Source organism: Camellia sinensis, chromosome 8 (genome assembly GCF_055761805.1).
Source record: "Camellia sinensis isolate YWXY chromosome 8, ASM5576180v1, whole genome shotgun sequence".
Taxonomy (NCBI): domain Eukaryota; kingdom Viridiplantae; phylum Streptophyta; class Magnoliopsida; order Ericales; family Theaceae; genus Camellia; species Camellia sinensis.
Genome location: NC_138968.1, coordinates 187,906,904 through 187,927,256, shown reverse-complemented (window position 1 = coordinate 187,927,256; position 20,353 = coordinate 187,906,904). Strand labels below are relative to the sequence as shown.

General features: G+C 36.3%; 1 protein-coding gene across 1 annotated transcript; it reads right to left on the bottom strand.

The window, feature by feature from the left end:
* Positions 1-8,870: 8,870 nt before the first annotated feature.
* Positions 8,871-19,934, bottom strand: LOC114274839 (homeobox-leucine zipper protein ROC2-like). The gene is made up of 10 exons (XM_082885877.1): positions 19,887-19,934; positions 17,339-17,860; positions 17,131-17,232; positions 11,825-12,025; positions 11,491-11,676; positions 11,388-11,409; positions 10,641-10,918; positions 9,402-9,497; positions 9,194-9,296; positions 8,871-9,100 (listed from the first exon to the last, which is right to left on the bottom strand). The coding sequence occupies exons 1-10, from the start codon at positions 19,932-19,934 to the stop codon at positions 8,871-8,873; spliced, it is 1,788 nt and encodes a 595-aa protein (XP_082742003.1).
* Between the last annotated feature and the right edge of the window lie 419 nt (positions 19,935-20,353).

Here is a 20,353-nt window from a genome sequence, read left to right as displayed (position 1 = left end):
GTGAGTTGATTCCAGCTGTGCCAGCTGAAGGGCATAGACTGGATCCTCCATATGTTTGCCCTTGGTTTGAAGCTTCTTTAAGAAGCTTTAGACTTGTTTGTCTATAAAGGGAGGCCTCCCATTCCTTATAGAGGGTTGAGATTTCGTTGAAAGAAAAATTATTTATCTCTCTTTGTATCTCTCCCTTTGAGCCCTAAAGTGTGAAGTTCTTGACCCTTTTGCATACAACTCCATAGCCTAACCCTTCCACCATTGGTCTAAGCTTCTTGGAGGCCATTTTCAGAGGTTAAAGGTTGAGTTTTGGTCCAGAGGTTGCTGGTCTTCTTGAGCTTCAAGGGTAACACTCATTTTCCCTCTTTAAGGCTTTATTTTGCTTCATCTTTTAGCCTTACTTGCAAGCGTTTTTGAGCTTTGTCATAAACTGAAAAAAGTCTTATTTTGAGATCTTTAACATGTTTGTTTAAGACCATTTTTTTGTTGGGGTCGTCTACCCCCTTGCATGCTTGTTTTCACATTGTTTTGAGCCATGCACTTAGACTTTTGCATTGAGCTTTGTTTGGCCTTGTAGCCACTAAAATCCAGTGGATTTTCAGTGGCTAGCATACTATTTTGAGAGCCAAAATCAGAGAGGGGTGACCCTCTCACCCCTTGTTTTGTTTTCTAGCATATTTAGCCTAACAAGGGAGCCCATGTGTGCATGTTTCCAAGCCATGTTTCAGGCCATTTTTGGTGAGTTTTAGGACCTGCATGAGCTCTGTCCAGAGCTTTTTTTTCCATATTAGGTGTCCCTCTTGCATGTGTAGAATAACCCTCTTCATAGCATATCAAAGGAGCCTATACTTGCATGCTTCCTAGCCTTATTTCAGGCCCTTTTTAGTGAGTTTTAGGGCCTGAATAACCTCTGTATAGAGGTGGTTTTGTCATATTGGATGTCCATCTTGCATATGTAGAACAACCCTCTTCATGGCCTATCAAAGGAGCATCTCATTCTTGCACGCATAGACCATGTTTCAATGAGTTTTTGGGCTTTATTTGGCATGTCATACCTCTGAATTTTTCTGGTTTAGTGGCCTCTTAAATGGTTAATATACTTGTAGTGTAAACCCTCTTCACTAGCTTGTATTGCATGTTGTTTTGGCCCTTAACTCTAGCACTTTTTGGCCATGCCTTAACCTAATTTTGTGCATGTTTTGGACTACCTTAGCTCTTTTTTTGTGCCTCATGGTCGAATGATGAATGCTATGCATGGTTGTAGTTCAATATCCATGCCTAGCCTTGACTTTTGTAGCCTCTTGCATGCTTGAATAGAGATGTTTGCATGTCTTGGCATCATTGTGCATGTTATTTCAGACCTCATACTTGTGCCATATTCCCATGTTTTCCACTCCTTAAGTGCATTTGAGAGTTGTGCTTGTTTGCCTCATTTTTGAACCATTGCATGAGGTTCATTTCCATGCCTTTTAAGCCACCATTTTAGTCCATATTTGCTACTGTTTTGGTCTGCATAGGGACTGTTTGGGGGTGGCTTGGTCATTTGAGCATCGCTTTGCATATCTCTAGTGTAATCCACTTCACTAGTTTCGGTATTTGGGCCACCTAGCATGCATTGTGTGAGTTGTTTGCATGATTTGGGACCCTTTCGTATGTCATTTCAGAACTGGAAAATGTGTTGTTGTATGCTATATTACATGCTTGCCATGCCTTGGTAAAGTTGCACTTGGTGCCTTAGTTTTGGTCCCTTTCATTTGGGCATGTTTGCATGAGTGTTGTTGCTTCATTTCATCATGTTTGGCCACTGATTTGAGTGTGGTTGAGGCCCATTCATTTTAGTTTAAGTCCATCTTGCATTGTGTATGCCATGTCCATGTTGTCGCATGCTTGATCGTCGTATTGTGTATGCCTTGATTATGCCTTTGTGTATGTCCATCGTCATATGTGCGTTGTGTATGCCATATAGCGTCATGTACGTTGAGTATGCCATTTGTAGTTCATAGCATTACGTATGCTAGTTGCACCTTTGCATGTCATTCCTTGCATGTTTGCATGTCTTAGTTGCATGTCGTTTAGGATTGCATGCTAGTTATTGCATTATGTTTGCATGCCATGCCATTCTAGTTGTTGCATAGTGTTTGGAGTAGGGTTTAATCCAAACACGGGAAACGAGAGACGTTTCGTACTCAAAGTGACGAAACTTGCTTCAATTCCCGGTCGCTGACACTCTTGATTACCCATAATAGAGTTTATGCCTTATTGTGTTCATTTGTGCATCCATTTGACATTGAGTCGTGCAATTCGACTCCTTAGCCATCATGCATCGAGATGCGTGATTGGTGGCCCGAGGGTCGAGAACTATACTTCCTTGAGCTTATGTAATGATAGGGAGGGTGGTTGTGCATACACGTGTTGCAAATACTTTGCCATGCCCCTCTCTTGATCTCTGTGCAGCAAACCAGAAATCAGCAGCAGCAACTGGTCGGCCAACCAGATTAAGTGGTAGGTCGACCACTTTTTCTCGTTTTCACCACAAAAAATGGTCAGCAAGTGGTCTCCATTGACAAAAACTGGTCAGCAGCCCTCCCTCAGTTTCCCTCGGTGGACTTTCAGCCTTCTGGAGCTTTTTGCAGTGTTCTGAGATCAGTTGCAAACAGAGGCAAGTTGGGGCATCGCGATGGATTTCTGAGCGAGGCGATTCGAGCATGCATGCATCCTCCATCATCCAAGGCAGAGCTGAAGCAGCCCACTTCATGTAGTTTGCATGCTTATTTAATTGCTAATTTAGTTAATTTGTTAATTAGTTAGTGTTGTGTAATAATTAGTTGTAGCTTGTTATTCATTTTGTTGTGTAATAGCTAGTTTAATTAGGTTAGCTTAGATTAGCTAGTTGGTTCTGTATCATTTATTCAGATCTTCCTCCGAGAGGGCAATGTTGTAAATAAGTGTGCATGTGTGTGCTGCATGTCTTCCAACCCCACGTCTTTCTCCCTTTTATTTACCAGCTTACGATGGTTAGTTTTAGGACGTGTTTCAATTAGCATCCTTATGTTTTGCATGTTTGCATTCATTCATCTGTCTTGCATGCACCGGGCTCGGCGCATCATACTAACTGCATTGTATTTCAATTCCAAGTTGAATACATGATTTTTGTAGCATTTCACATGCCATCTTAGAATAGCCGAGCCTATCTTAGTTGCATACCTGTATGTGTTGCATTAGGCATCTCAGTATAGTTAGGATTCATTCACAATTTCTAATTAGCTTGTTTCTTTGGTTTGGAGTACTCGGTAAGTGTTTATGCTTTAGCATCCTTGCATGTATGTGAGTGACTGCCATGATAGCATGCTTACCATGAGGCTAAGTGCTTATGTGATATAACTGCCTGAATGCTTGTGGGTAAAGGTTGGATTATCTGAATTGGAACAATTCATTGATTGCGAGTTTTAAGCCCACTAGATAGTGGCAAATCACCATGTTTTCTAAGCTTACTTGAGGGTGGCAAAATCCGTATTTTAGCCTACTTGCGAGTAGCAAACCGCTTTAAAAAACTGAACATGAAATGTTTTGTTCCAACTCAGATGATCCAGTCTATACTTGTATGCTGCGCGCATTACATAGTAATTCTAGGCTAATAACCGAAATAAGAGCACATAATGTTTTCAAAACTCGATATCATGGTTAGTAGAGGCTGATCTTTGATCGGGCGAGCGGGGGTGCTCATGAAGTGACCTTCCCCAATCATACCCAAGTTCCCGAGCCGAGATAACTTTGGTGATGACGGACACGTGGCCTTAGGCACGAGTTAGGGTTTCCTAAATTCTCCCAAAATAAAATATTTAGGTGGCGACTCTGTATCTGGCAAAGCAGTTCATGTTTGGCACTTCTTTCTAAAAATCAGTTTTTCAAAATAATTTGCCAGATTTGGACTCTTTGATGATTCATCGGTCTTGCATTGCACTCTGCGAGATTGGATACAGGACGGTGACATTTGAGTCCGAACTGTAGTAAGCCCCAATGAACAAAACGGGATTTCTCCCGGGACGTTCGGGGACGTCTACAATTGGTCCTGTAGCCTATCGCCTTGCACTATCACCTGAATAATCCAATGTCCACAATGTATTTCGCGTTTCAATGCTCCAACGGTACCTCCGAGATCCAAAACATGTCGTCGACTATGAAAACCTAGAAGCTCAGGAGGATCTCTCTTACGAAGAGCAACCAGTGCAAATTCTCGATCCTCAGGATCAAGTTCTTCGAAACAAGATCATACCGTTAGTAAAAGTCTTATGGCAAAATCATCGTATTGAAGAAGCTACGTGGGAAACGGAAAGTCAAATGTGAGCCACATACCCACACCTTTTTGAAAATTAAGGTACGTCAAGTTTGGGGACAAACTTCTATTTAGAAGGGGAGAAATGTGACACCTTGAACATTTAATTAAATACCACATAACTATTTATAGTTATATATAATTGTGGTTGTATGTGATAATATATTATTAAAATAATAAATAAATAAATAAATATTAATAACAATAATAATAATAATAGTGGGTGTGGTAGTAAAATAAATAATAAATTTTCTATTGGTATGTGATAAAGTGTAAATTAATTAGGAATTAATTTGTTTATATAGTTATGTTAGAGAACTGGCCAAAGTGTAATTATCATAAATATTCATTAAGATAAGTATAAATCCATGGTGATTTATGATCAAATCTGGGGAGGGATTTGAGTTGTGCCACATATTTGTCTCAGGGTGCTTTTACCTCTCTATAAATAGGGAGGAGTTGATCAAGATCTGTGGAAAGAAAAGGAAAAAAAGAAGGAGAGGCACGCAAGATACTGGAGAAGGTTGTGATAGTGGAAAGTATAGTTAAGGGTCAATATTAAGGTGAATTATATTATACCTTAAGTTACCATAATATATTTTACATATGTTTTGACTTACCATAATTTATTTTATACAAATTATATTTTATAAGTTATATTAATATTTTAATTAAGTGGATTAATTTCTGAACTCTATTTGTTTAAAATGAAACTTATGGATATGTTTGTTTAAATTTTAAAGAATATTTGACTATGACCTTATAAACAATTATGTTTTGCAAGTACCACCACGGGAGTCCCACGCATTGGGGGACTTAAATAATCATTGGCCTCTGTAAGGCTACTTTGTGGTCGTCTGTTTGTCATGGATCCATTGACCTTTGTTTTGACTGTCATTTCTGTGACCTCTGTTCTGTACTGTGGTTATGGTTATTTATTTATATAATTTATGTATTTCAGTTTTTGCCACTTAAATAATTTATGTACCAAATTAAATTATGTAAATGTTTTGGCTTCACCAACTGTCCATGGTTATTTTGTATTCTCTATACTCTTAGCATAATATTTCTCATTCTGCTGTGTGCTTATTGCTGTTAGTCTTTTAGGTGATGAGATGTAAGGAAAGCTCATAACCTCGTGTAGTGGAATCTGTGCAAGAAATTGATGCGCATCCGTTAATTTGTTTTTCTTTTCTTTTCTTTTCTTCTTGTCGTTTTTTCTAATGGCCGGTCGCTGCATAATAAAATAATAAAAGCCTATGGGATGTACTTTTTTTAAAATAGTAGAATGAAGTAACTTTCTGTTTAATTATTTTTATTTCCGTTGGCCTCCGCCTGCACTGTTTAATTTGCTACGATTAGAATACGTTAGTAAGTTGTGATTCTAACCCTAAGTCCCTAGGGTTGGGTCGTGACATTTTTTTTTGTGTTTTTATTACTATTATCTTAATTATTATCTTAAATGTTTATATCTTAATTATTTCTATTCATGACAGTTATTTACCAATGGCTTTGTTATCCAAATAAATTCAACCGAATGTACAAGTGAAGGTTTTTGGAAATGTTTAATTTGTCTTAGAGATATATATTTTGTATGTGTTTTTATAACTTATTTACATTTAACTTGATCAAAAATTATGTTTTTTTATTTATTTATTAAAACCATAATTATTATTAATGATCATGGCATGTTTAGAAAAACACACTAGATTTTGCATACTAAATTCATAGATATGAGCGTCTCAATGTTTTCTTAATTCGTGGATAATTGTTCCCTATTCTTAATGTTTGCATTTTTTTATGTGCTTTTTTTTAATTTTTTATTTATTTATCTCATCTTGAATGTAACCAGCTAAGTATTTAAATTAAATTTTGAATTTTTTTTGTCTGATTTGCTACCAATGGTTTTATTATCCAAATAAATTTAACCGAATGTACAACTGATTTGGAAAAAAACATTTGATTTCCATACATGGTTGTTAATTTTTTTTAAGGTTGTATGAAAATTCTCAAGAATGTACAATTGATTTAGTATTACTTTTTTGTTTCTTAGTGTAACCAAGTACTTTTAGGTTGAAGCATACACATACTTTGCAAAAGCTTTAACCGACTCTTTTGTAAAGCAACATATATATCGACTTAGGTGTATGGCAATATAATGTTTGTTTTGCTTATGTGGTTATAATTTGATTGGCAACAATAGTACTAGCAGGTGTGCATTGTTTGGTGTTTAATTGAATTATTATTATTATTTTTTAAATTGTAAAGTATTAGCTAGTTTGCATTCATTTTTTTTAGAATGTAGAGTACTGATTGGTATGCATTGATTTATTTGATTTGTTTGGAATTGCAGAGTATAGGCTAGTACGCATTGTCTGGTGTTTAATTTTTAATTTAATTTGTTGAGATCGCATAACACTTGTTGGTGTGCTTTATTTGATGTTTAGTATTATTTTTTTTTTAAAGATTATAGAGCGTTAACAAGTGTACAATAGTTTTAATTTGTGTGTTTTGTTTAGTGTTTATAATTTTTTCTTAACTTGCTTTTTGCTTTTTTTTTTTTTTTGATTAGCAAAAAAGATACTTTATTGATGAAAGAGAAAAGTACAAGGTACAAAACAATTTACATCAATAAAGAGAGATGAGTGCAAAAGTATCACGATGAGCAAGATCATCCCAACTATGTTGGCACCAAAAAGTCCATCTTATCATTTGCTAACACCTCCAAGTTGGTGAGGAACCAACCAAAGTAACAGAACAAAACACAATCAACAAACAGATAACAACATAGCACTCCTTTGCAACACAGCATATCAGTTCAACACTAGCATATCAGTTCATTCATCTCTCCGTTTTGTCAACCACCAAGACTCTGCAGCCTGCTTCTTCCCATACAAAACCTGATTTCTTTTAAATTAGATAGGAAATCCTAAACATTTAGATGATACACCATGAGGCAGGTATGTTTTTACTATTTTGATTTGCAATATGTTGTTATTTTTATTTTTATTCTGTAGAGCGTATAGTACAAGCAAAATTGTTAAAAGTTCTTTAAGAATAATAATATTTCTTTATATTATTTCAGTGTCTTTAACAAATTTCAACATGATACGTATAAATTACAATTGTATTTTCATCCCAACATAATTTACACTGTGCCTTTAGGGCATCCACTAGTTATATAAAATTTTTGAAAGGTTTTTATACATTTTCACCATTAAATTGTTATTAAAACGAACAAAAATTTGTCTAATAATAATTTTAAAAAAATCAAACTAATCAGAATAATTTATTGACATATAAATTTACCACAATAATAGCACATGCTTTGCACGAGTCTAAAAATAATTTTTAAATAATCAAACAAAACAGAATAATTTATTGACACTTAAATTTACTACAATAATAGCACGTGCCTTGTATGATTCTAAAAATTAAACCAAACCAAATAATTTGTTAAAAGATTTTTATTTTTGAAATTTAAATTTACTACAATAATAGTAACACGTAACTTTTATACTAGTGTATATATATAAGTTATATTTTATGTAACGGGTATACCACGATGATATATTCCTCATTCTCACACACTTGTGAAGCCCACACTTCTAAAACCCAAATGTACATGAAGGAAATGGGTACACTATGGCAGTATAGACTTTACACAATCAATAATATTAGGAGTACATAAAATTTAAGACACTAATTATTCAACAATTAAAGATACCCATAAAATACCAAGTTTATATACAACAGGAAGGATTGCATGCAAACAAACAAATAAACAATAACATGAACAGTTTTAATGTACACGACATCACTTTAAGTCTTACATAATTTTATTTTAAAGTTTCTAGGGATACTGCACTACTCTAGTAGTAGAGCATCACCAGACTCTCTTCTTTTATTTATTCTTTTTCTTCTTTGCTGGAACAACACATCAGTTATGATCACCCAAAATGTACAATTCTTGGAAATTCACAGATTGAAAATTTTGAAGATTGATGGGCCAAGTAGTGATCAGTTGACCTACCCTTCACAAGAATAAAGAGAAGTGACCACTTCTCATAATGTATCTATATATTTGAAATCTTAAAAATCCTCTTTTAACCCTATAAATTTAAAAGAATTATGCACATAAATGTCACTAAGTTGGTGCACCTCACATGTTTTAAAATATTTTTACATATTTTTATACCATTTTAATCTTTTTGTACGCATGCATCGAGACTGAAGATCACCCAATGAGCAATCTTGTGTATTATAGCATATCATACTTTACAGCCACCACATCAAAAGATTTCCAAAGATCTTCTGTCTCCAAATTTTTGTCCCCCAGTCTTAATAAATTTCAAACATTGAATCATGATCCAATGAAGAAAAGTGCATTGGGACACAAGGGGACAGAAAGATTTAATAGACAAAGGATCCTATGCTATATAAATTTGTTTCAATTTGGAGTGAAGAGGACTTACCATATTCATTGCATCATCATATACTCAACTTGTTTCACTCCATGATACACTCCCATCTTTTTTTCTATGCATCAGAGAATCACTCTAGCCCTGATCATAGCAGCAGTTCGAGTGATGATGGTGTAAAGTGTCGTCACTGATGATGAAGGTAGATAGTCCCGGGTCGATACAGATTCATCCAACATCTGAAATGCTATGGTGAGGAGAGTCCCTCCAATCTCCTCCCCATGCATTGTAGGCCTGTCGGGGAGGATGGCGAAGCCGGAGGACAACATCTGAACTTTATCCGGATCTCCACCATCTAGTACCGAGTTTTTTTTTTTAATCAGAAAAAAAATTATTAACTCAAAGTAAAGAATTAAAGGAAGAGCTCAAGATAAAAAGCATATCCCACCTAGTACCGAGTTCACAGCAAGTATGTCAACAGGTGCATAAACCACGTATGAACCGGTTGAGTTGGTTTGGCTCTCTTGCATGTAAAATATCAGTGGTGAAGTCTACACAATTAAGCAGTGTTTTAGCAGATGAAACATGTTTGTTAAAAAAAATATTTTTCTTCGAAACAAAGTGTCAGAAGAGAAAAAAGAAAATCTGAAGCTTACATCTATTGCTATGATTGAAACACAGTTTCCAAGGTCACGGCTAGTAGTAACGTGAGCTATTTCTCGGGTATTGAGGTTGACAGAGAGCAGATCCCACTGCATATCAAACAGCAACAAGAAATTAAGAAGTATGGATGCAGGTCATACTGACATGTTAATTTGGAAAAATATGCAAGATACAACACATAAGGAATACACATAAAATATATAATTTTAAATATTTATTACATGTCAGAATATATCATTCAAAAATGACAACTAAAAAAATGTTATATAACACTTATTCTTATAAATTTATATGATTTTATTATTGTTATTTTATATCTTAAATTATTTTGTTTAAACTTATAATTAGTTTCACTGTATCTAATTGATAGATATTTTCTTAAATGGTAGACATTTGTGTTCTCCAAGTGTCCAAAAAATGTACGAATTTTAAAAAAAAATTAAAAAATAAGACACGTTCTGACGAATGTCGAACACATGTCAGAAAGTGTCCAAAGTGTGTCAGTGTTCAACACAAATATGACACGAGTATGTCATATTCTTAAAAGTGTCCGTATTTTCTAGAATTCAACAAAAACTCATTAAAAATATTCAATGGTTGAAGATCACCACGTTAATAATAAATCGATTATTATAGTTTCACCTTTAATAAAATATGTCTCGAGATCATATCGTTTCTTTTTTTGAGAAGGTTGGCCCCCTTCTACCTCATGTGGAATCCAATCTTACACATAAAGATGCAAATTTCCAAACATATAGAGAAACATAATTCAAATGGAAAATAAATGCAAACCAAAATACTTAAACCTAAAACCTCTTCAAAAAGAACTCTCATACTATATTTGACCGCCACTAATTACAAAAGCTTAAAATGTTAATTGACCCTACAATACTTGTCACTCTCTAATGAGTGGTCTCATGCTCTCCTATCTCTTTGTCTGAAACGCACTCTCTATTACAAAAGCTAAAGAGATAGATCCTATAATAAAAAGATTATTTAAAATAAGAGAACAAAGACAATGGGGCAAATCTTTAGCCATCACAACCCCAATTTTGAGCCAAAAATCTCTCCATGCTAATTAAACTATGATACAATAGCAGCCTGAAGGTTTCTTAAAACCCTAGGTTAGACACTAAAATCAACAACTCTGTCACATTATGTGTATTTTCTGTTAGTATACGAGTATATCATTACTTTTTCTTTTAGAAAACAAATCTTTTGAAAATACATACCATGTTACGATGATCCCCATTTCGAAGGAAGTGAAAAACATGACGTGGTTGGGCTGGAACCCAGATGGTGGTTGCAACGGTTACATAGACACCAACAGGAGTTTGTGAATCATCTCCAAAGTTGTGCTTTGTTGTGACCATGATGTCCTCACCACCATCCACAGGTATTGGTTGCCATAGATTTTCAATGGGGCTGCTGCTCACGCTGCTATGGTAGCTTCTCATCATTCTATCTGCCAGTATCAATAGATTCTTCCTTCCATCTCTCAGTATCATCACTGTGGAATTAATAACAAACAGTTGATAACTTATTAGGATATCATATTTATGAATTCATTATGATTTTTGAAAAACGCCACTTAAAGTATGGCTGGCGTTTTCCTGCCCTTTATTGGCGTTTGTAAAATGCCTCCTAATCATGTTTTTCTTGTATCGTGAGAAAAGTTTAGTTGAATAGAACTCTTGCTTTTTGTTTGGAAGTCAAGGATTTGAGAAAGTTCGTATGGATTAAACTGGCATTTTCTCTCACTTCGCCAACTAGGATGAGAGAAGTTAGCTTTGCTCATCCTATGGCTAGTGCTCTTATTAGTTCAAGTTATACCATATTAGTGTGATTAGATAGTGTTACTATTGTTCTTATTATGACTAGTGCTCTTATTAATTCAAGTTATACCATATTAGTGTGATTAGATAGTGCTACTATTGTTCTTATTAGTTCAAGAATACCATTTTTACTATGTGTCATACAAATTAAACTTTGAAATATGACCTACATTAATAATGTCATAAGTACTGCATCAATAAATAAATTAAAAACTTCGTAAAATCAATTAATTTTATATAAGATTACTCTTATCTTATGGACATTTAATTTAACTCTACCACTCTCGTCCATAAATGCAGCAACACGGTCACATTGGCGAGCTAGGGTTCCAACCCATCGTTGTGCACTAAACGCAAAACCTGAAGTGACCAGTGGCTTGAACAAATAATGTACCGATGTGTTATCCACTTCAGTGTGTTCAATCCATGTCACCTGCAAAATATTTTACAAACAACTCTTAAATGTCTCATCAACAACATTAATCATATCAGGAGAGTCTAAATGTAGGAATTTTTAAAGTTAAGTAAAATGATATTCAGTGATAGTTAAGAGATATCTGTGATAATGTCCATTTGATCACCTTCGAGTATCCATTTCCGATTCCTTGGATGAAACAGCCAGATGGCTTCCTCACAAATCTGACTGCTGGATTAGGAAAAATACTTTCCAAAGAAACATCAACCACAACCCAGGTGTTCCAGCCCAACTGCCTACAGTACCTTGCAAAGTAACTCTCTCTAGTCTCAACAAGTGGTGAGGCAACATGAAACTCTGCTGTCATCTGGAAGATCATTCAACCAAGATTAATATATTTTAAGGACTAAAGTGAAGAGAGAACAAAAATAATTATAGACTAAAATGTATACAGATTGCATGCTTTACCATGACTATAATTAACTCTATATAAATTATTGTTGCTTCATGGATATATGAACTCAGAATCCCAAAATGGAAAACAATATTAACAAGAGAGTTTGATCAAACATGAGAATTCAAACATTATGATTTGTGATTTCTCTACTTAATTAGATGTACATTCAAAAGGCAAAAACTCAACTCTAAATTCTTTAGATCGTCAATCTACTACGTACCGGGTTATTATATAACCACCATGTGTATAATAATTTCAAAATCCAGTATTGGATGCAAACTGAGTTAATTACATCAATTATTTATTTAGGAGATTCAGATTGTTATTAAGCGTGCCAATGCTACTAAACTTTCTATCACATACAAAGATTGATGCTTTAATCAATGCTAACTCAAGTTCAAGCCAGATATATTGAAGAGATTCAATATACAATCAATGCATCTCTCATGTACCCTTTTTTTTTTATCAACAAAACAAAAATTTTATTGGTAAAAAAAGCAAGATACATGCAAATATACATCAATAAACCCGGGAAATACATGCAGCATCATAGCTAACCCCAACGATCCCAACTAGGTTGGCACCGCGAAGGAAGCACAATCATATGCTAGCATTCGACCCGAGATTGGTAATGAACCAATCAAAGCAACCAAAAACAGAAAAAGAAAAACAGAATAGCAAACAACCACAATGACAGCAACAGTACCAGTCAGTAAGCTACCAACCAAAAACCTCAACAGCAACGCTCCCGCAGTAGCAGCATCTTTCCACCTTGACCAAATCCGTAAGCTTCCAGTAAACAGCAACTACCTTTCTGCACCTCATAACCGAATCATGCACCAGCAATTTTAATCCAAACACTACAGCAATCAAGAGCAGCTAATAGAATAAAGGCAAAAATCAGCAGCACTCAGCTGTTGCCACATCTTAGTGTGCATACAGAACCTGTATCATAATCCAGACGGCAATTCCAATTTTTAACAACTTCACCAATGCCAAACACTGCAGCAATTCCAATTTTCAGCATCTTCACCAATGCCAAACACTGCACCTCATAACCGAATCATACACCAACAATTTTAATCCAAACACTGCAGCAATTAAGAGCAACTAACAGAATAAAGGCAAAAACCAACAGCACTCAGCCGTTGCCACAGCCTAGCGTGCATACAAAACCTGTGCTCACAATGCCACTACAGGCCATCACCTAACATATACTCCGTTTCACCTGTTGGAAATTCTGCACAATATCATTAATAGAGTAACGGCAATGAGCATCCATAGCTTTCAACCATATTGCGATCCTTACTTTAATAAGCTCAGTAAGGGCCCCACTGTTTGGATGAAAGCCTGAAAAAATACACTCATTTCTATGCTTCCACACCGACCAAATAACAGCCACTAGTAAAGTTCTCCAAATCTGACTCTCTTTCTTCCTAAATTTCCAACCCATCCACCATTGCATCAGACATTGCACATTTCCAGGTAAAACCCAGCACAATCCCCACCAACCCAGAATACTTGACCAAACTCTCCACACCAGGGGGCACCAAAGCAAGATATGATTTAATGACTCCGGTTCAGATTTACACAAAATACTGGACAAGTCAGCATTTTCTCTTAATGCTCTAATTTTATGCAAGAAATCTAATGTTTTAATCTTTCCTTTCCAACCATGTTATAAACTTAGCCTTGGGAGGGGAAAAATTATGCCAAATCAATGATACGGACCCTATTGCCGGTCCTAAAGACAATTCACAACTTTTATACACATAACACACCTTAAAAACCCCTTCTTGATCTACTTTCCATCTTGGCGTATCTAGCAGATTCATAGTCAACCTTGGCCTATCACCTAACAGATTATGAAGTCTATCCAATTCTTTCACCTCCCATGCATGCAAGGGCCTTTTAAAACTGAATACCCACCTATTCTGCTTATTAGCCCTTGAGAGTTGCCCATTCAATGATATATCCTAATCAGTACATAGCTGATACAGTCTAGGAAACTGAGACATCAGGCTGGAGTCACCCCTTCACTTATCTTACTAGAAAAGGATTCTACAACCATTCCCAATCATAATTTCCATATACTCTGCAAAAAAAAGCTCTGCAACCTGGGATTAGACAGGACCATATGCAGAATATCCCTCCAAACAGTAGATATATTAGCAGATGTACTAAATCATGGCATCCATCTCCCTTCAACTGATCTGTACTTGTTGCAAATAACTTGCTTCCACAATGAATCATCCTCCAAGGCAAACCTCCACCACCATTTAACCAACAAGCTCTGATTTGCAAACCTTGTATCTCTAATCCCTACACCCCCTTGCTTCAAGTTCATAGTGACCTCCCTCCACTTTACCAGATGTATTTTCTTTTTCATCTCAGAGTCCCTCCACAAAAAGATTGCTTGCAATCTATCTAACTCCTTTGCAACACACTTTGGAAGCTTAAACAACGCCATGTAGTAAACAGGTAATGATGACAACATGGATTTAATGAGAACAACTCTGCTAGCTAAAGATAACATTTTCCTTTTCCATCCCGTCAGCTTTCTCTTGAAATTGTCAATAACCTAGTTGGGATTTTTGAGTTTAGCTTTGATGCTCATTGCACCTCCCTTCTCTTTTTGTTGTATGTTTTTTGCATCTTTAGTTTTATCATTAATAAAGTTTATTTTGTTGATAAAAAAAAAAAAAACAGGCTTCTAACACTGCTTTGTATGTGGGTTTGCACCTAATGGTACACCAAGGTACTTTAATGGAAGATTCTGACAACAACAATTAAGCATTGAAGCAAACTCTGATACCAGCCCCTGATCCACACCTATCCCACACACAACACTTTTATGGAAATTAATCCTTAACCCAGAAACCACTTCAAAACACCTCAATACTCTTTTAACAACAATGATTTCAGACCATTCTGCTTGACAGAAAATTACGGTATCATTTGCATACATTCAACCCATTAGCACCCACATTAACTCCCTTGAATATACTTGGAGAGTGTTTGAATACTGCCTTTGCTTGTCACTTCCAAAACTGTAGCCTATTGTATCAAATGACGACAAAACACAATTCCAACACATGTTGGACATACATCCAAAAATGTCTTACTATTTTAAATTAAAAAAAAAACTAAAAAAAACTAAAAAATTTGGACACACTTCAAACGTTTGAGAAAATGTATGTCTATCATTGAGACATACATGAAACATGTTATAGGTTTGAACAAAATAACTTAAATTTCAGTGATAAAGGAAAATCAATGACAACTTATGTTTATTTTTCTTCTTTGGACTTCAAAAAAATAATTAACTAATTAAATATGCACATAAATGACACATAATAATTGTTTATTCTTATATATATATATATATATATATCATATAGTAAATATATAAAAATTATATATTCCGCGTGTGTTTCTCACGTGTTGTCTTATATTTTTTTAAAAAGAACTTCATATCAACACGCGTCCGTATTCATGGTGCTTATGTATAAATCAACATTGCATAAACAATTGAAATTTCATATTCAGCTCAGTACGAAGGATGGAAAATAAGTAACATTGTTAAAAAACCTCCTCTCTCTCTCTCTCTCTAAAAACCTCCTCCCCAGGCCTATTTTTGGGCCGGCCGGCCGCCGCCTTTGGCTATGGCGGTCGGCTGGCTTAGCTCTTTCTGGTGTTTGTTTGTTAGTTTTTTCCTTTAATAAACTTGATTCCCCCATTATTTTCCCACCTAGGTGTGATTTGTGTGCTGCGGTAGACTTTATTTTTTGGTGATTCGGGGCCCGTTATAGCTGATTCATTGGGGGTAGTGGTGTGTTGTTTTCATCAGGGGCCGTCCAGGATCTTCATTCGAGTGCTCTTTTGCGCATAGGAGCTTGAGAGGTGAACTCTGGTTTAGATTTTTGGAGAAGTATCGATGCTTTGTTTGGGCGGAAACATGGGTGTCGAAGTCGATTCAGATCTGTCTGGTTTTCATTCGAGCGCTCCTCTTCGAGTGAGAGTTTGAGGAGCAAACTTCTTCCAAATGTATGGAGGTGTCCCGGTGTTTGGTCGGTGTTTGGATCTGCAGTGGGTGTGAGAAAGAAGAAGAACTTGTGATTTCAAAGATATTCTATCAGACTCAATCAAGGCAATGTAATTGGTCGGAGAGAAGTACTAGAACCACCGCCACTACCACTGGAGAAGGAATCAGCGAGTCTATTAGCGGAAGAGATAGCGGTGGCAATGGGAGTTGCTCTTCCAAGGAGGTAATTAATCAGAGAGATGATCTGTCTACTACAACTAATGTTGGAGCTGCAATGTCAAGTTCAGCAGGGAAGTTGCAGCAGCATAGGCGTTGGAGTTTTCCGGTGTTGGCTATGGAGTTTTCTCGATCGGATTAGCAGCATAGGTGTGGGCATTGGGAGTTGCAGCAGCATAGGCGTGGTGTGGGCAGCAGCTTAGGCGTGGGTGGTGTGGGCATTGGGAGTTGCAGCAGCATAGGCATGGTGTGGGCAGCAGCATAGGCGTGGATGGTGTGGGCATTGGGAGTTGTAGCAGCATAGGCGTGGGTCTTGGCAGTATGGGTTGTTGAAAAGATTTTAGTTTGGGTGGTGTGGGCATTGGGAGGGCAGCAGAAAAGGTGAATATAATAATTGGGTTGAATAGAGGTGTATAGCAGCTTGGGTGTTGGAAAAGAAAATTTTAGTTTGTTGATAAGAGGATTGCAGGAGCAGCTTGGGTGGTTTGGTGGGTTGATTTTGTGGGGATTCATGTATTTTATTTTCTAGTTAAGTCCTTCTTAACTTTTTTTTTTGGTTTAAAAAATCGTGAGGCCAAGGGGTTGGTTGTATGGATGCGAGTAGCAGTAGTAGGAGTATTTTTGTACTTTCCGAATCTCTCTCGATGCATGTCATCTTCCTGTATCTTTAATTTCATGCTGTTAATGAAATTTTTCTTTACTGATCAAAAAAAAAAAAGAATGGAAAATAAATAAATAATCACTTATAGATTACCACTTGTAGAGCTCCATCAAGGTCCCCATTCTGTCCCATTGATATTATTTCTAGCACTTTGGCTTTTGATACAACGGTAGAGAACAATTTGGCCCAGTGCTCCTGACATCAAAACAAGGGACAAAACTTATGTTACTAACCATTATTCATATATACAATAAACAAATAAATAAAACATAAATTGTATTAGTAAAAGAAGAAACCCTACCACATCCATAAACATATAAACCAGGTTGGGTGGATTCATATTAACAAGCCCGATGTCATGGGAAGCTTCGGTCTGCAAGGTTACCAGTCCATGTCCTGCTGGCAAGACATTGGCAGTGCCATTCAACTTGGCCAATTGTATAGGCCCTTCTGTTTTAAGCATCCTCAATATCTCCTCCAATGTCGGGTCAAGAGGACTAAACCTCTTCTTATATTCAACCTCATTGAGGACATAAGTCCCAGCATCTTTGTCAAGCACCCAAAAAGCTTCCTGATAGATGGCCAATTGTTTGAGTTCATCAACAGCTGCCATAGCAAGATTGAGGATTTTCTGCTTATTCACATCAGCACGAACTGAGACCGCCATGAGAAGATCACTTGCCCGAGTGAGATCATCAATCTTTAATGTTTGTTGGGACTGAAGATTGCTTGTCCAAACTGGTTCGGGCAGATATTCCTTATCGTCTTTGTCAAATGAATAATGATGAGTCCCTAGCGATGAACTGGCGTAAGCACTCTCTATCTATAATTGATGAGGAAAGTTTTTTATTTTTTATAAGAAAAAATCACGAAAATAAAAATGGCCATTTGTTCAACATGAAAAAGGAAGCACATCAAAAATTGAATAAGCAATAGTTGTAGCAACAACTCGTGTTACTCTACAGATGAAAAAGCGAGTTTGTCAAAGGACACTCGAAAGTTGAAAACAAAGAAGGGAGACTATGTTAATAATTTTGTATCCTTATATATTATATATTTTGCTTGTGTTTTTGTATCTACTCGAAAGTTTAAAACATAGATGGGAGACAATATATTAATAATTTTTTTATATTTATATATTGTATGTTTTGCACGTGCCTTTTATGTGTTTTTTTTTTTTTTTTTTTTGTTAATTTTTGTATTGATATATCCATGATGACGTTTATTATAAATTTTTTTAAATACTTATCGGTAGTTTTTTTTTTATCGGTAAAGAAAAATTTCATTTAACAGCATGAAATTAAAGGTACAGAAAGATGACATGCATCGAGAGAGATTCGGAAGTATGAAAATACCCCTACTACTGCTACTCGCACCCATACAATCAACCCCTAAGCCTCTCGATATTTTAAACAACCAAGTTAAGAAGAATTTAACTGAAAAATTAAACTACATGAATCCCCACATAATCATTCCACCAAAACCTCCAAAACAAACTAAAAAGAAACTAGACAATACCCGAGCAGCCCAACCACCCATTACAAAGTCTAAACTAATCTAGTCAGCCCACCAAAACAGAAACCACAGACCACGCCTCTGACAAAAACCACTCCACCTGCTGCTACAACTCCCAAAGCCCCACACCTCAGCTGCTAGCTCACGCCACCCCTAGGCTGCTGCTACGCCCACCTTCCCATGCCCACACCGGCCGAGAGGACACCATAACCATCACCGGAAACAACTCCAAGCTTCTACACCCCTACTGCAGCACAAGAAAACTCCAAGCTGCTACAACTTCGCTGAGCTACACCAACACCCACTGCCGAAACCACCACACCCACAGATCACCACACTCTTCTGAAAACACAACATCACGGGCCGAGAGGACACCAAACCACCACCGGGAAAAAAACTCCATGCTTCAACACCCCTACTGCAACCCAAAAAACTCTAAGCTGCTTCAACTCTGCTGCTGACGACAGAGCTTCAACACCCACTGCCGAAACACCACACCCACAGATCACCACCATACAAAAGAAAGAAGATCACCCCTCAAACTCTTACACGAATTGGAGCGCTCGAGTGACAACCGGACAGACCAGAATGCACCCCTCAAGCTCCTACTCGCCAAAAGTGCACGAATGACAACCCTGAACGACTGAAGACAAACTTGGGCGGCCCTATAGGAAGATCCTGGACAGCAAAGAAAGACACACCTAAGTGGAGAAAATGGGGGACTCAAGTTTATTGAACGAAAGAACTAACAGGCAAGCCGAAACGAGCGAGGCCAGCCGACCGCCATAGCCAAAGACGGCAGCCAGCCGGCCAAAAAAGAGGCCGGGGAAGGAGGTTTTAAGAGAGAGATTTTTTGTCTATGCACAGTCTCGGTCGACCCAAGCATTATACTTATTATCGGTAGTTAAGAAACCACATATAAACTACATGCGACTAATTTTATTTATGTATCTAATATATTAATACTTTTTTTATATTTATATATTATATATTTTGCACATGCTTTTCACGTGTCATTTTTAAAATAAAATAAAAAATTATATTGATATACCCATGATGCGTCTATTATAAATTTTTTTTATTTTATGTCGCAGATACCTATCGGTAGCCAAGAAATCACATATAAACTATACAGGACTAATTTTATTTATGTATCTTGATATATCTGGAGATTTTAGGGTTTATTGTTTCTTATTCTCTAGCAGAAAATTTTAGGGTTTTCTTCATCACGATTATCACTAGTCCTCAATCTCTTTAATCAACCCTTAATTTCACAAATCATCGCAGGCAGTGTAAAAGAAACTGTAGCCTTTTTTTTTTTTTTTTTTTTTTACCTCTACGTTTCCTTTGAACTCACACACTGGTTTCTTTCCAGAGTCCATCTTTGACACCTGAAACACACAAAATGGAAACCCTAATCAACTTAGGATCAAGAGATCAGATCAAACGGTTAGAAAAATATCAGATACATGCCTATCTCTAGATTTTCAAATCTTGAGAGATCTGAGAATCTGGAAAGATGATATCAAAATAATAATTATAAAAAAAATTTAAAAAATAGGTGCAAGTATACATAGATCTATAGACATCGTAGATCAATGCAAATTGTGTATCTAGATCTCAAAAGAGACCCACCTTCTCGTTGCTTCAGAAATTCAGATCGAAATTTTCTGCAAATATCAGATCGTTTGTTTGTAAGAAATCGCTGTATAATTAAGCTAGAAACTCGAGTACAATCCAAAAAACAAAAAACAAAAAAAATCAAAGAAATGTAAAGAAACGAGACCAAAGAACAATCTGA

Excerpts from the sequence above, each read along its gene's own strand:
- LOC114274839 (XM_082885877.1), bottom strand. The coding sequence starts at position 19,934 with ATGGACTCTGGAAAGAAACCAGTGTGTGAGTTCAAAGGAAACGTAGAG. Across the intron at positions 17,233-17,338 it reads TTTATATGTTTATGGATGTG|GAGCACTGGGCCAAATTGTT; the intron begins GTAGGGTTTCTT and ends TTTTGATGTCAG. Across the intron at positions 10,919-11,387 it reads CATATTTCAAAGTTTAATTT|TGATGATACTGAGAGATGGA; the intron begins GTATGACACATA and ends TTAATTCCACAG.